General features: G+C 38.2%; 1 protein-coding gene across 2 annotated transcripts; it reads right to left on the bottom strand.

Annotated features, from left to right (window-relative positions):
• Window positions 1–413: 413 nt before the first annotated feature.
• LOC116247926 (oxysterol-binding protein-related protein 1D) lies at window positions 414–11,819 on the bottom strand. Of its 2 annotated transcripts, none has more exons than XM_031620383.2 (9): window positions 10,666–11,819; window positions 8,520–8,873; window positions 8,039–8,120; window positions 7,291–7,745; window positions 3,302–3,457; window positions 2,897–3,205; window positions 2,448–2,792; window positions 1,564–1,744; window positions 414–787 (listed from the first exon to the last, which is right to left on the bottom strand). In XM_031620383.2, exons 1-9 carry the CDS (start codon window positions 11,215–11,217, stop codon window positions 777–779), a joined length of 2,445 nt encoding a protein of 814 aa, XP_031476243.1. In that variant the 5' UTR covers window positions 11,218–11,819; the 3' UTR covers window positions 414–776. The 2 variants fall into 2 exon arrangements, with proteins under 2 accessions (XP_031476243.1, XP_031476244.1); XM_031620384.2 differs by having other exon boundaries at window positions 7,291–7,709.
• Window positions 11,820–13,446: the final 1,627 nt, after the last annotated feature.

Raw genomic sequence — 13,446 nt, 5'->3', positions numbered from 1 at the left:
CTTAGTGCAAGGCTCACTAAAGTATAGTTTGGCACCTCTAAAACATCCGGAAAACCCCTTGATTCGGATTTGCAAATGAGCAAGTCATATCCTTAATTCTGAATCATTTGCACCACAAAAAGTAGCTCCTAGGCATCCTTTGTTTTAAATAATCCTTGGACACTTCGCAAATGCACACGAACATGTAGAAGCATTTCTCGTTCTTAAAATATGGCTTGGCAGAATGAGTTAAGAGAAACAAAACCTAGATTTTGGGCGAACGTGTGTTGGATCATGATTTGCCTCCCTAGTTCAAGAGATTTTATCGGCTTCTCTTTCAAAGTTTTGGAATATTATGAGCGCTAGAATCTTCAGAAGGAGAACAGATTTACCAAAAGAGAGAAAGGAGACTGGTTTTTCGCATATACAAGGGATGATGAACTTACAATGCCTTTTCATTATGCATAGAAACATTTTGATTAAAAGGAAATCGATCGTCATACTGCAAGTTAGCTTTTTCTACTATGAACAATGTGCGGGCCAAGTTGGCAATCGACCGACCTTCGCCAAGCAGATAACTTCAGTTAGTTTCAAGAACCTCAAAAAGGAATAAGCACGGTTAGAACGCCCTTAAAGTCCATGAATGGGTTAGCCTAGCTTCTGCCACCTGCAAAAATGTCTAGTCTTCTTCTTCTTCTTCTTCTTCTTCTTCTTCTTTTGCCATTTAAGGTCCTTGAAACATTGTTATGAGCTGTTAAACGCCATGGTTTCCACCATACGCACACACTTCCTTGAATTCATTTATTGCCTTCATCGCATGCACATCGATGGTGAGTCATAAAATTTTTCAGTTAGAACAAAGTCATGCAAAAGCAAGTAAGTATATTTGCATGCTACACGTGGATTCGCAATTCCAAATTCATCAATGTCAGATGGTAAGTTCTTTCTGCGTACAACTAAAAAGGACAAATTGCAGTTTCATCCATATACCTAGTGCTCGCCACTGGTTGGGGGTTCCAATAGATGGGACGAATGAACTAATTCATAAAAGAAATATGTTCTTCACATGACACAAAATTTGTTTACCAGCGAGTAGTGGAAAGACAAGATCATGAAAGGTGAAGCTCTATGGGCTTTGAATGAATGAATAAGTGAATGAAGATCATGGAAGTCTGATCTCCTTTGAATTGATGGCCCATAAATCCTCATCAAAGTCCGGTATATGAGGGTCTGGTTACCATTATGATACATGTAGGATGGAATTCTAAAAGTGGCACTGCAACTATCAGGCTTTTGACTTGAATGTTACAACTCATTCGGAAGAATCTTGATTTTTATGGAGAAAGGAAGAATAACCATTAACATCAGTTGTTCTAAGTTCTACCTCCCGTTCCTCAAATGCTACATATTATCCAGCGCTCACGTGATTTACAGATTCAGTTTGAGATCCATTATGGCTGAACTCCCAAACATGTCAAGAGCTTCATTTTTTATTGATCTATATTTCTCACGTGGGACAAGGATTTCCAATGAAGTTAAAGATAATTACAAGGGGGTTACAGAGAACAAGGAAAATCTAAGTACCTTGCTCAACAGGTGTAGGGCACTCTGCTGATGGTGCTGCCTGGCCAAATATATCTGGAATCCCATCCCATTGCCTTTTCGCCCTTGCTTCCCAGTAGCCACCAACATATCGATAACAGCCATCTTCCTTGTCTTTCTTGAACCATCTAGGTTGCCACCCACCTTCCTGCAACTTTCGTGCCTGTGTTCAAAAGGGCAGGAGCTTTAGACCAACTTATCAAATGAATTTAATCTTAACGGAGAGAACATGCATTGTTTCCCTTTCAGATACGATTAGTATACTTAACATTATAAAATAATTCTGAAAATTATTAAGACCACAATAAACACGTAAAAACTTAAAAATTTTAAGAATGTGCGGGCCTTACAGTTCTTGTTCCCCCGAGCCCCTTCTCTCTCTCCTTCGTTTTACTGCATGTATGTACGTATATGCTATAATCATATGTACATAAATCTAGTTTAAATTTTACAATCTCAGGTTGTTTCGACCAAATCCAATGGTGTAAATTTGTTCAATTGTTCAAAAACATATAACTGATCTCTTTATCCTAAGTTTCTTGACCAGAAAAAATATGCTTTCCAAGCCTAGAAATTTTGACACATTTTTAACCATTGTTTTTGGGTCATCACAAAAAATGTCGACACATTCATTCCTGGAACTTAACAGTTGATCTGGATCACACCTGTAGAGTTACTTTTTATGAGAAAAACAAATGAAAACAACTCCAATTAGGTGACATGTACAACTATGCACACGTGTGTGCATAAGTGTATTTATTTCTAACTCAGGATATAAGAAAGGGTTTATGTCAGATGCCAGAAAAGATATACTCCAGTGCGTATATAGACCAACTAGCTTTGACACATTATATTTTAGTTTATACCTGCCTCTGCAACTGTTCAAGCCTAAGCTTTTCTGCATTAGCCATCTCATATTCGCCATTCTCCAAGTGACGTTGATCGGGTCTAAGCCTTGAGTCAGTTGGAGGAAGCTTCTCCGACAAACCAGGTGTCAACTCATTTAAAGAGATAGCAAAAGGCGTGAGGTTATATCTAGTCTGAGGAATAGACTTGTCCCTTTCCCATAGCAGCACCGCTTCTGACATGGGATCATAACCTTTGGGCTTTGTACTAGGATCACCCAGTACATAATACATGGCCTCATCCCACTTTCCCACTAACATAGCAACCTTCTGTCCAGTTCTATTATCTTGCACAAATCCTTGTACCTGCATGTAACGGCAAGTCCATGTGTTTGTTGACAATTTGAAATCAGTTAACACAATTCATTTAGTGAATTTCTCATATAGTTTCAACTTTGGGGTCCATGTACCTGATGGGGATTCCGGTCAATGATTGACTGTTCCTTGAATTTAAGCTTGCAAGAATAATTGCCACTGCCTTTAATGCGCATAGTACCATAATGGTCACAGTAGATCTTGCCAATTATAATGTTATAAATGGAGGTGGTCACCTTGCTCCATTGAAAAGTTTCCCCATCATCAAACTGGAGTGTAAGCACCCCTATCGGATCAAGTTGAATGGATCGACCCCAAAATTTGCCCTTCAGGTTTGAATCAGCCCAAAACTTCCATTCTCTGCCCTCACAATGGCATGCAACAATCATTGGGTGGTGGCTCACCTGCATCCAAAGCACATAATGACATAAATGACGATAATTAGAGAATTCCTAGTATGAGATGCTAAGAAAACTTGGAAATTAGATGATTGTGAAAACCTTTTCAGAAATGAAGTGAAGGCCTTTATCAGGGTAATCAGCCTCGTAAGTCTCCCCGAGCAGAGGATTGAAAGGTTTACATTGCCGGCCTTCTGTAGATGCATAACCAGATACAGCAAAAGCCGCGATGCTTAGAATCCGCATCAGGCTGTTCCCCTGCATTGCATTCCACACCAAATGACCATCCATCAAACCCATCATCAATAACCAGACCAGGTGTTCTCCATTAAAAGAACAAACATATATTAGAGATGTTCTTAAAAACACATTATGGTAGGTATGAACATCTATCCTTCAAGTAAGTCCAGCACAAAACATTGTCTTCACCACAACATCATGAAATGCTTTCAGATTATCACAGAAATAAAGGTAGAACATTAGTCAGATAAGCAGCTTATATGTCCCACTACAAAGACAGGCATGGAGCCATAGACTTAGAGAATAATAATAACGTGGATGTGCCTTCTGTTTGAACCATAATCTATTTCAATCCGAAAAGTCGCATTAGCATTTAATAATAGAAAATCATATGAACAGTTCTCGTAGAGAAAAAATAAAAAATAGAACATCACAGGTAATTGGTAAACCAAAATGTTTCCTAGCATGCAACTGGACAATTTAATTACATATTTCAGTGTCACTGTCATGGACAGCACATTCTTCTTCAGGATTTCTCAACAGAAAAAAGGACAACACAATCTAATACAAGGAAATGTTGGATGGATATCTTATATGCATTCTCCAACGGGAAAAGATCATCTAGAGCTTCTATGCTCTCACAACCACAGGCAAATTAAGTGACAGCAAGTCCTAGTGTTGTTTTTCATGCATACCCCTATGCTATGTCACATGGGTGCAAGTACGGGGTGGCACCAGCACAAATCATTTTGAAAATAACTTGGGTCCAGGAACATAGCCAAATGCATATGTGTGTTCGCGTGTATTAGCAATAAAATTTTAAGCAAACAAAGACATACGTTCATTGTTAAATAAAAAAAAAAGTAAAATATACCCAAAAATATGAAATATGAGCCTGCCATGTCATGCACTCACACCCATACGCAGCTGTGTTTTCACGAGTACAGTGCCCTTCCAAGAGTGTGTGTGTGACATAGCTCCTATGCTATGCCACATAAATGTGGGTGTAGGTTAGGTATGGCATTCTAATAAACCTAGGTGTATTTCTGTATGTGTGTGTAATGCCATTTACTAATTGTGCCGCTTGGTGTTTTTTTTTTTCGATCACTTCAAACTGATACATACATAGGACTTCATGGGTCAAATATTAGAAAAAAATATAAATTTTAATATCTATATCAGATTTTGACATTGGGTGAGCCAACAAAGCTAAGACTGATGATTTTGAACCATTATAAAATGCAATCTGCCAAATGAATGAGCAGAATTTTTTTGCTGAATCATACATTTTTGAACACGAACAATCCATACAATGGGATATGAGAAAAACAGCTTAAATATACTGAGGAGCTAGATGGCCACGAAGCCACACATGCCTTTGGAGACTGAATGGAAAGAGAGAGAGAGAGAGAGATTAGAGAGAGGCTTTGACATGACCTAAACCTGCTGTTTTAAATATACTAAAAAAGGACAACGTTTGACTTCACACATGTGAACGGAGTGCAAACTTTAAGTCAGTTCCTGCACAAGCAGTTTGGCTGCTGTCAAATCCAAGTCTACTGCACGCCGGTATACATATACAAATAGTCAACTGCAGGGACCGCACCCAAATCATACAGGACTGCTGACCTTATTTTGCCACAAGTAAGTTACAACAACTCGGGTTCAGTAATCCTTTGAATCTTGTTGGGCCAAGCTGCCACACCCAAGTAGCATCAGTTTGAAACAAGCAAGTGTACTAGAGAATAACAAGACAACCATCTCAAGACTCAAACACACAACTTAAATGCAGAAAAACTTTTGAAACAGGTCTAAAAACAGAGAAAAAAAATAGCATAAGATGTCCACATTAAATTACATTGAGTTTCAATTACAGGCTCAGTTTTCTGCTTCCTTATCTCAGCTTCATTAAGAAATTAGGTGGCATCAAGACCTGGAATCATCTAGGTTAATGATAATCTTAGTGTTCTGGAAAGAGTTTTAGAATATATAACACAAGAAAACAGCACTTTCCAATTATATACTTTGTAAATATTTTACCATTGTGCCACAGTTTGCTCCACAACCTCCAAACTGAGAAGCTCTCTTTGTCAACATCATAAAAGATCTAGACGATGATTTTGGGCGGTCACATGCATTACTTTCACCCAAGAACTAGGCCATTGCAGAGCTGAAAGGCATACCCAACAAGCTGAATCACTATAAAGTTGACAGACAACAAAGCTTTACCAGGGCCAAAGTACTAAATTTATGTCACTGACTTTTCAATGTCAATATGTCTTCGCAATGACTGCAGTATATGCTTTTCATTGCTGCAGCCATATCTATGTCTCTACTTTCTCTAGTTAGATTTCTTACGTTAAAACATTGTCACGATTTTTTATCAATGAAACTTTTCAGAAGATATTTGTCAGAAAAATTGTTTTTCTGATAAAAATTTTGGAAATTCAAAAACAGCAAAAAGTACATAAAAACATTAAAGTAGGTTATCAAATTATGAGTTCTTTCACCAATTTCCTTATGAAATCATTGTCAGAAGTTCAAGTTACGTATTAAAATGCTAAAAGAAATCCTCAAATTTTTAAAATATATCAAACTTACTTTCTAAAAGATCTCAGAAAAATAATGTGATACTTGTAATAATGTTTTCAGTTTGGTGAAATGTTCAAATTTCAACACATTCTTATCATGATATTTGGAGATATCACTGATGTTTGTAAGAATGGTTTAAAACACAAGTCGAGGTATGGTATCCTTTTTTAGTGTGGCTGGTGCTGAAAAGAGAGAATTAGTTCCAATTGTTTAGAAAAATACACTGTGGAATTCAAATTGTATAAGGATTTTAAGCTTGACAGTGGTTACATTTATTGGTTCATAAAATGGGATTAGATAAGTGGCTAGATTTTAGAAAATGAAAAAAAAAACTAGATGATGTGTGTCTGTGTGTGTGTATAATGTAATATAATATAACGTTACATTTTTGTTTGTGAGTATGCTTTTATGCAGACCCGTTTGTGTATAGACTGTAGACAAAGAGGGACGGAATACAGAGAAGAATCACTTTTCATTCTACATTATTCAAATCTTTGCTCATTCAACCTTACATAAACTATGTCAGACGGATGCTTCAAATAGGCAGTCACACCCAAGCCAAGTGCACATCAGGTCTGACTGCACACAGGGTGCTTCTTGAGTGGAGCTGTTAATCTATGGTTATTGTATTTTATGCTCCAATCCAAATGCTTATATTTCTGTTATATTCACATTCACGTATGCACACAATCACACCATCACCCATCTGCACTAATATAAAATAGTATACAAATAATAAATGTAATAGGAAATGAATTTTAAGTCATCTATAACTATAAGCAACATATATGGCCCACATGTGCCTGCTATTACTTAAATCCTTCAAACTCATTATTCATTCCTGCTTCTCTGCCTCGCCTTATATGGCAATAGATTTTCACTTACTTCTTAAAAATGACATTTGAATTCACAAAGTACCAAATCTGACCAACAAATTGAGTAGTACAGAGATTTTTGAGATAATGCTAAACTGGAATTGAGTTTTCCATCAATATCAATACAATCTCATGCATATAGCACCCAACAAGAAGTAAATTTGGTTAACAAAATTGTTGCCTTTTGTATTCCTGTAAAGTTACATCTTAACAATTTGAGTGTTTTATCCCCTTTCAGTTTCTCTTTGAATTTTAACCTCCACATCTTAAGGCAGGTATTATCTGGTAGTAGCAAAAAACCTGTTTAAGAAATATCCAGGTCACTTATGGCCAGAAACACAATTTTCATCATATATATCAGAGATTCAAAGGGAAGTAGCAAACCTGTTTACCCCACTCTGAGGCCTGATCAACCAAGTAAGAGTACTCCAAATCCTCAAAACACTTCTGTAAGGAAGACAGCGGTTCATTAAAATAGACAGGAAGACAAACTCCAGAAAGATCTTTCCCTATGTTCTCTTTGATAATTGACCACAGGCCAACAGGCTTTTCTTTTTCTTTCGGCTCAGGCAACTTGCTCCTTCTCCTAACATAAGGGAAGTTAATAGTCCTTACTCTTGCATCAGCATCACTTGAAAAGCCTGTGTACCAACCATCTACTAGGTTTTTGTACTCTCCACCACGAGTTGAAGAACATCTTAAAGATTCGGATGCCCAAAATTCTTTTGTATCAAAAAATGCTCCATCATCTTCATCAGTTTCTCCATCTGGACCATCTCGGCTTTCATTATCTGCTTCAGAATCTGTACCAGTTCCCTCAGACAGAATTGAATAAAAATCTGAACAAAGAAAAAGAGAATGGAACACAAAATCCATAATTGAAATCGATACTAGGTAGTGAGGGCTAGACTAATAAAGACAGTTGGCATCAAAATTAAGCAACAAAACTAAAGCTACTTAATGATCGGAAAGCATAGACGCCTTTTACGGTTTTACGTATTAAAGACACCAAAGATATGATCAGAAAATACAAATGAGGGTAATAAATAGGTAAAACTAATAACAACAAAGAAAGACCGCACAAAAGTCACAAAAACCATGGATACTAACAGGATCAGGTCCTCAAACATACCACTTAATCTCCCATTTACAATTCCCATATCTCTCTCCTTACTTTCATCAACTACGGTAGTCTCCAGCTCCACTTTCTCTGTCTGAAAAAAAGAGAGGAAAAAACTTCTTTAAGAAGACTAGATCTGCCATAATTCCAATTTAAGTTGGCAACAAATACTGGAATGATTTTTAAGAGCATCTTCAATGAATAAACAGGTGAAGACGTGAAGTAAACTATTGGTCAAATTGTGGCAGATAACTGCCAAACCATATATGCGAATCTATATGAATAAATCATTCAGACAATAGTTTGTTTGGCTACTCCAACCAAGTGTTCCATTTCTTGGGCTTAGAATGGAAAGAGAAGCCTCTAAAATTTTAATTGAAAAATCGATGAGTGACCAGCCTATCAGTAAATGCCCACAATCACATTTCCTGAGATGACTAGGCCAGCAGAATTAAATGAAATTGCTCAAATATCAAGGAAGCACTGAAATAACCTCTAGCTGTCTCAGTGTGTCAAGTAGGATGTAGTGTTTCTGCTGAAGAGACTTCAATTTATCTCGTAAATCAGAAAGCTCAGACAACAGAATAGACTCACAATCCCTAATTGATGTCTCACTTAGACCTTCCTGAAGCAAACGGCACCGTAGTTTGTCAGTTGATACAGTAATTTCATCTGCAGATGAATCACCGTTTGTAACAACTCTAGGGAAAAGATCCTTAGCAGACAAGAGTGCCTCAATCCAATAGGCTCGATCTTCATGAGATTCACATCTCAAGTGAAGTGTCTTTGTGCCCGAAAAAATGTAGAATCTTTTGTCATCTGACCTGCTGCCCCGAATTGAAGAAACCTAAAACCAAAAGAATAGATTGGTAGCTTAGTAATAAGACCACCAAAGAATAATGCTAAAATTACACAAACATGTTTCCAAGATTAACAGCAATATTCTACCAACATTAAATTAACATTTAAAAAATACAAATTCTATTATTGCAGTCAAAAGCATGCCCCAGGCAAAAGCCTCACACATAAGACTTAAGAAAAAGGTACAGATTCCATAAACAAGTGCTACAAATATTTTGTTTTTCACTTTTTGCCCTTTTGACAGTTTAAAACATCAAATTAAGTGGGACTTCAAGCCTGCTGACTGGTCGTGTTGCATGGACCAGCTAGTCCTTCCAAAAGCCAGGAACCTAACTACTAAATAGCATTTTATGGCTACTTAGATCACCACCCTCTCCTTACTTCCATATTATTTTCTGCTTTAATTCTAACACTGGTTACTAATTCCTGCCACCCAACTAGAATAGTATTTTAGGATATAAGACATTGGCTTTCGTTTACAGGAATCAATTTCACTGTAATGTGTATGTGGGTGAGAGAGAGAGGATTATGTACGCATGACAATCTTCAATTCGTCCTATACAGGGTGAGAATACTGGCACTCTGGTGCAACAAGATAAACTTGTCTTCATTTTCTTATTAACTTTGGGGATATGGAACTGAGGTCGTTCAAAATACAGTTATGGTAGGAGATCTTTTCATAACTGTAGATTCGTAACAACCAACACCTGAAACATCTCAGCTCCAGATCCAAGAAACATCCAATCTTGGTCATACAGTTCACTTCAAAAGGTCAAAGGACCCTATAGCTCAGATCCAATGCCATTTCGCCTACCATAATAAGGTATTCAAAGCCTATGAAGCTCGTTTGCAAAAATTGCTTCTTCTTCTTTTCATTTCTCAAGACCATTAAGGACGCCTAATGAACCTGAAATGGAAAAGTATGAGAAACGAAAGTATCTTGAAGAATATTGAAATATTAGCGATCATGACTTTCCTCAATGATAAAGGATCAGAGCAAGTAGGTAATTTGTAGCGAAAGACTGAAGACTATCATAAAGTGAGGCTAGTCATCTCACATAACCGAGCTCTTTACAGACAATAATATATCTTGACCCCCAACGCATTGAGATTACCATGAAAAGAGAGAGAGAGAGAGAGAGAGAGTTGTTATTCTTTTCAAACTGCATATTTTTTTCCTACAAGAATCTCAGTTGACCAGAAAGAAGAGTAAGGAATTGAAGAACGAAGATTTGTTTCTAACCGATGCATCACAAGTATGAAATATTTACATTCAGGGACGCGCATACGTCGATTGGAATATTTCTATATAAAATGATCATTGTCTTTTGGAACTAGTCTGCTAAAAGAGATTTTTTCACAAATGAGTTATATAATCTGAAATATGCCTGAATCAACAGCTCACTAGAAATTTTCTCTGGACACGTGCCCGGTGGTTTCAGGCAAAAGCCTTTCCTTTCCCGCACCTTGAAAAATATAATTTCTAACCATTAAATATTTCGCATGTATAGGTCCTCTCACTTGAAAAGACTACTCCTTAGTCGTCACAGCAACAAAAAATTCGGTTGCTTAACACAAAAGCGGGCTATTCATTCTTCGGAAGCTTATTTCCCCTAAAATTTCGAAGTTTGAAAGACCTATATTCACGCTTCCCTGCTTCCACGATGCCATCACTGACGGCAAACGAATCCATCGATGCAGTAGATGACTATCAAATATCAATCGAAAAAGAAGACAAAGAAGAAGAAGAAACTAAAATAAAATGCCCATGAACTAACCTTCAAGTGAACCTCCCCAAAGGGCTTCCTCTTTTTCATCAACACACCATTACCCCAACTCTGCTTCCTCATATGCCTAACGGACTCCTCGCCTATCACGCGAACTCCCTTCTCCGTCTCCGCGCTAACGGAGATCTTATCCGGCCCATGGATCTTGTAATACGAAAGAACGCCATCTTCGAGAACGAACCAGCGGGCTCTCCATCCCTTCCCATAGTTCACCCATTTATACAGTATTCCTGCCACATTCCGTCCATCCACTCCGGCCCCGTCCGACAGTCCCACCGCAGTCGTTGATGCCACAGACACCGCGGTCTCTTTTGGTCTGTACGAATCCTGTCCATTCTCCGAGCAGCCACCATTGTTGACAGTATGGCAACTGCCACCACCGTGCTTGCTACTACCGTTGACGCTCGAATTCGAACTCCGGCCGCACCTGAAGCTGGGATCTTCCAGCAACGGAGGAGCAGATCCTCTGGTAGAGACGACAGCGGCAGAGTCACTCCGCTCGCGGTCGAGCGAAACGGGAGCAATGCAGCACAGAGGGTTCATTCCCCTCAGCAAAAAGATGCCAAGATACACACAAGGAAGCACAGAAGCACGAAAGCTCAAAGCACCCGCAATCAAACTCAGTTTCCAGAAGGGATCAGGCAAGCACCCGCACAGGAACAAACACAACAGGAGAAGGCCCCGGTCGATCGGATTGGCGATGGGGAGGCACCGCCATTTCCCCTCCGGAGACAGAGAAGAACAGGAGGAAGAGAAGGGGAGTGCAGCGGCAGCGTTCGGCTCGCTGGCATAAGATCGAGGGCAGGAGGAAAAATGGCGCAGATTTCGAAAAGATGAACAGGGTAGAGAGGAAAAGAGTTATTGCGATTACCCACCGTGTTTCTCCGCCAAAGAAAATCGAATCCAAAAATTTATGGAAAAAAACAGGAGGGAAGATCGAGGGCCATAGCCAGAGAGAGAAAAGAAGCAGGAAGATGAAGAAGAGAGAGAGGGAGTTGATGGGGATGGGTGAAAGGGGAGAGCGAGGCAGAGAGCCAGATCTCATTGAATGACAAGCTCAGCATGCAACAGTAATAGACACTCTGTAATCATGTTCCCTCCCTCTGAGTCCCTCCTCACTCTACAGTACTTGCGCACTCCACATGGTCAATGCCCTTTCTTCTTCTTCACTCCTTCCTTTCCATTAATTTCTTAATCAAATCCAAAACTTCGTATTTAATTTCTGTTCATATCTGAAATTTTCTTCGGAACTTTCCAATACCATACGAACTTCTTTCTAAATCAAACCTGAGTTTAGACCACCAGATATTACAACAATTACTCAGACAACAAAATACCAAAAAAGTGAGGTTGATAATGAACACCAACAACTTGCGACTCAGTTGAATTTGACTTGAAATATCATACAAGTAAGCAGTATTTAATGAAGGAAGATTTTCCAAACTCGGTTCATCTCAGACTGTGAATCCTTATATATAGATAGTATTTGAATTCAAACACGTAAAAAGATTCTAAACCTGAATCGAGACCCATCCGATGAAAAATCTTGTTTTCTTGGATTGATTTTATATTTTATTAGCTATAAAATTCTCTTCTGTTTTGTCCCGTTTAAGATTTGATTAGACGAGCAGGACGGCCGCATGGATCCATGATCGAGCATGTGCCACCGCAGGGGCTGCCGCCCGCACATGGATCGCGAAATCCAAGCCGTCCGATCTGAAGATCCAACAGCAGGGATCACGTGGCCCCATCATAAAAGTGCATGAGCAACGAGATCGCTTTTGTCTGATTTACTGATGAGCATTCATTGTTAATTAATTATTTATTAGTCGAGAGATTCTCAAGGCAATCAGAGATGTCAACGGTTCCGATTTGGTGTCATTATTGGTCCGATCCATTGTGGACCCGAACTCGGATCTAATAATGACTTGGGTTTGGTAGAATTAGATTTGGGATCTCATTTCTAGTCTGATATGGATTCCGGGTATGTCCGATGTGAACCCGGGTCCGAAGGGCAACACGAGTTTTGGATCTGAACTGAGTCGGCTGGAGCGGACGATATCAGAATAGTGTGATCCATTCGGATCTACGCCACGTCTGACCCATTCACATTGCTCTGTCGGGTAAGATGCAAACCCCACTTAGTGTGTACTTTTATCGTCAAGCATAAGTTATCACCAAAACTTATAAAGGTACATTGCAAATTATAATAGCTTAAACTTGCGGTAAATAGGTTGATAAGATATATATATATATATATTCAACTGACTGCCAAATGTTACTGGATGGTTAAATACTTAAAATTTATTGCTAAAAACCTATAATCAAATAATGGTTTATAATATAGCAAGGGTTTTTTATGTTTTTAGCAGTAGTTTTGTGGTGTCATTAGCAAAGAATTTCAAATATTTAGCCATCCAATAACATCAGCAACCACTTGATTTCAAATTTTATATATATATATATATATATATATATATATATATATATATATATATATATATATATATATATATATATATATATCCGATAACATGGGATTTCAAAAATCTTATATACATAGAAGGAGCACATAACGATAACACTCGAACGACCATGTGGAGTACATTTGAACAAACAAATTATGACAAAAAAAGAAAAAATAATAACTAACACATTCTTAGTCGAACCATCCATTCGCCCATGTCTCATATGTTAATTTCTATTGTAAACCTTTTCATGTTTTTAACGATAATACTTTAAATTTGTTAATTATAATTCGTGGTAAAAGGA

This window comes from Nymphaea colorata, chromosome 2 (assembly GCF_008831285.2).
Source record: "Nymphaea colorata isolate Beijing-Zhang1983 chromosome 2, ASM883128v2, whole genome shotgun sequence".
In the NCBI taxonomy this organism is placed as follows: Eukaryota; Viridiplantae; Streptophyta; class Magnoliopsida; order Nymphaeales; family Nymphaeaceae; genus Nymphaea; species Nymphaea colorata.
Note: the sequence above shows the minus strand (reverse complement) of the source record. Positions and strands in the feature narration are given on the sequence as shown.

Coding starts and splice junctions, on each gene's coding strand:
- LOC116247926 (XM_031620383.2), bottom strand. CDS start 11,217: ATGAACCCTCTGTGCTGCATTGCTCCCGTTTCGCTCGACCGCGAGCGG. Junction 8,874..10,665: donor TTGGGGAGGTTCACTTGAAG/GTTAGTTCATGG, acceptor TTTTGGTTTTAG/GTTTCTTCAATTCGGGGCAG. Junction 3,458..7,290: donor CCTCAGAGTGGGGTAAACAG/GTTTGCTACTTC, acceptor AATGCAATGCAG/GGGAACAGCCTGATGCGGAT.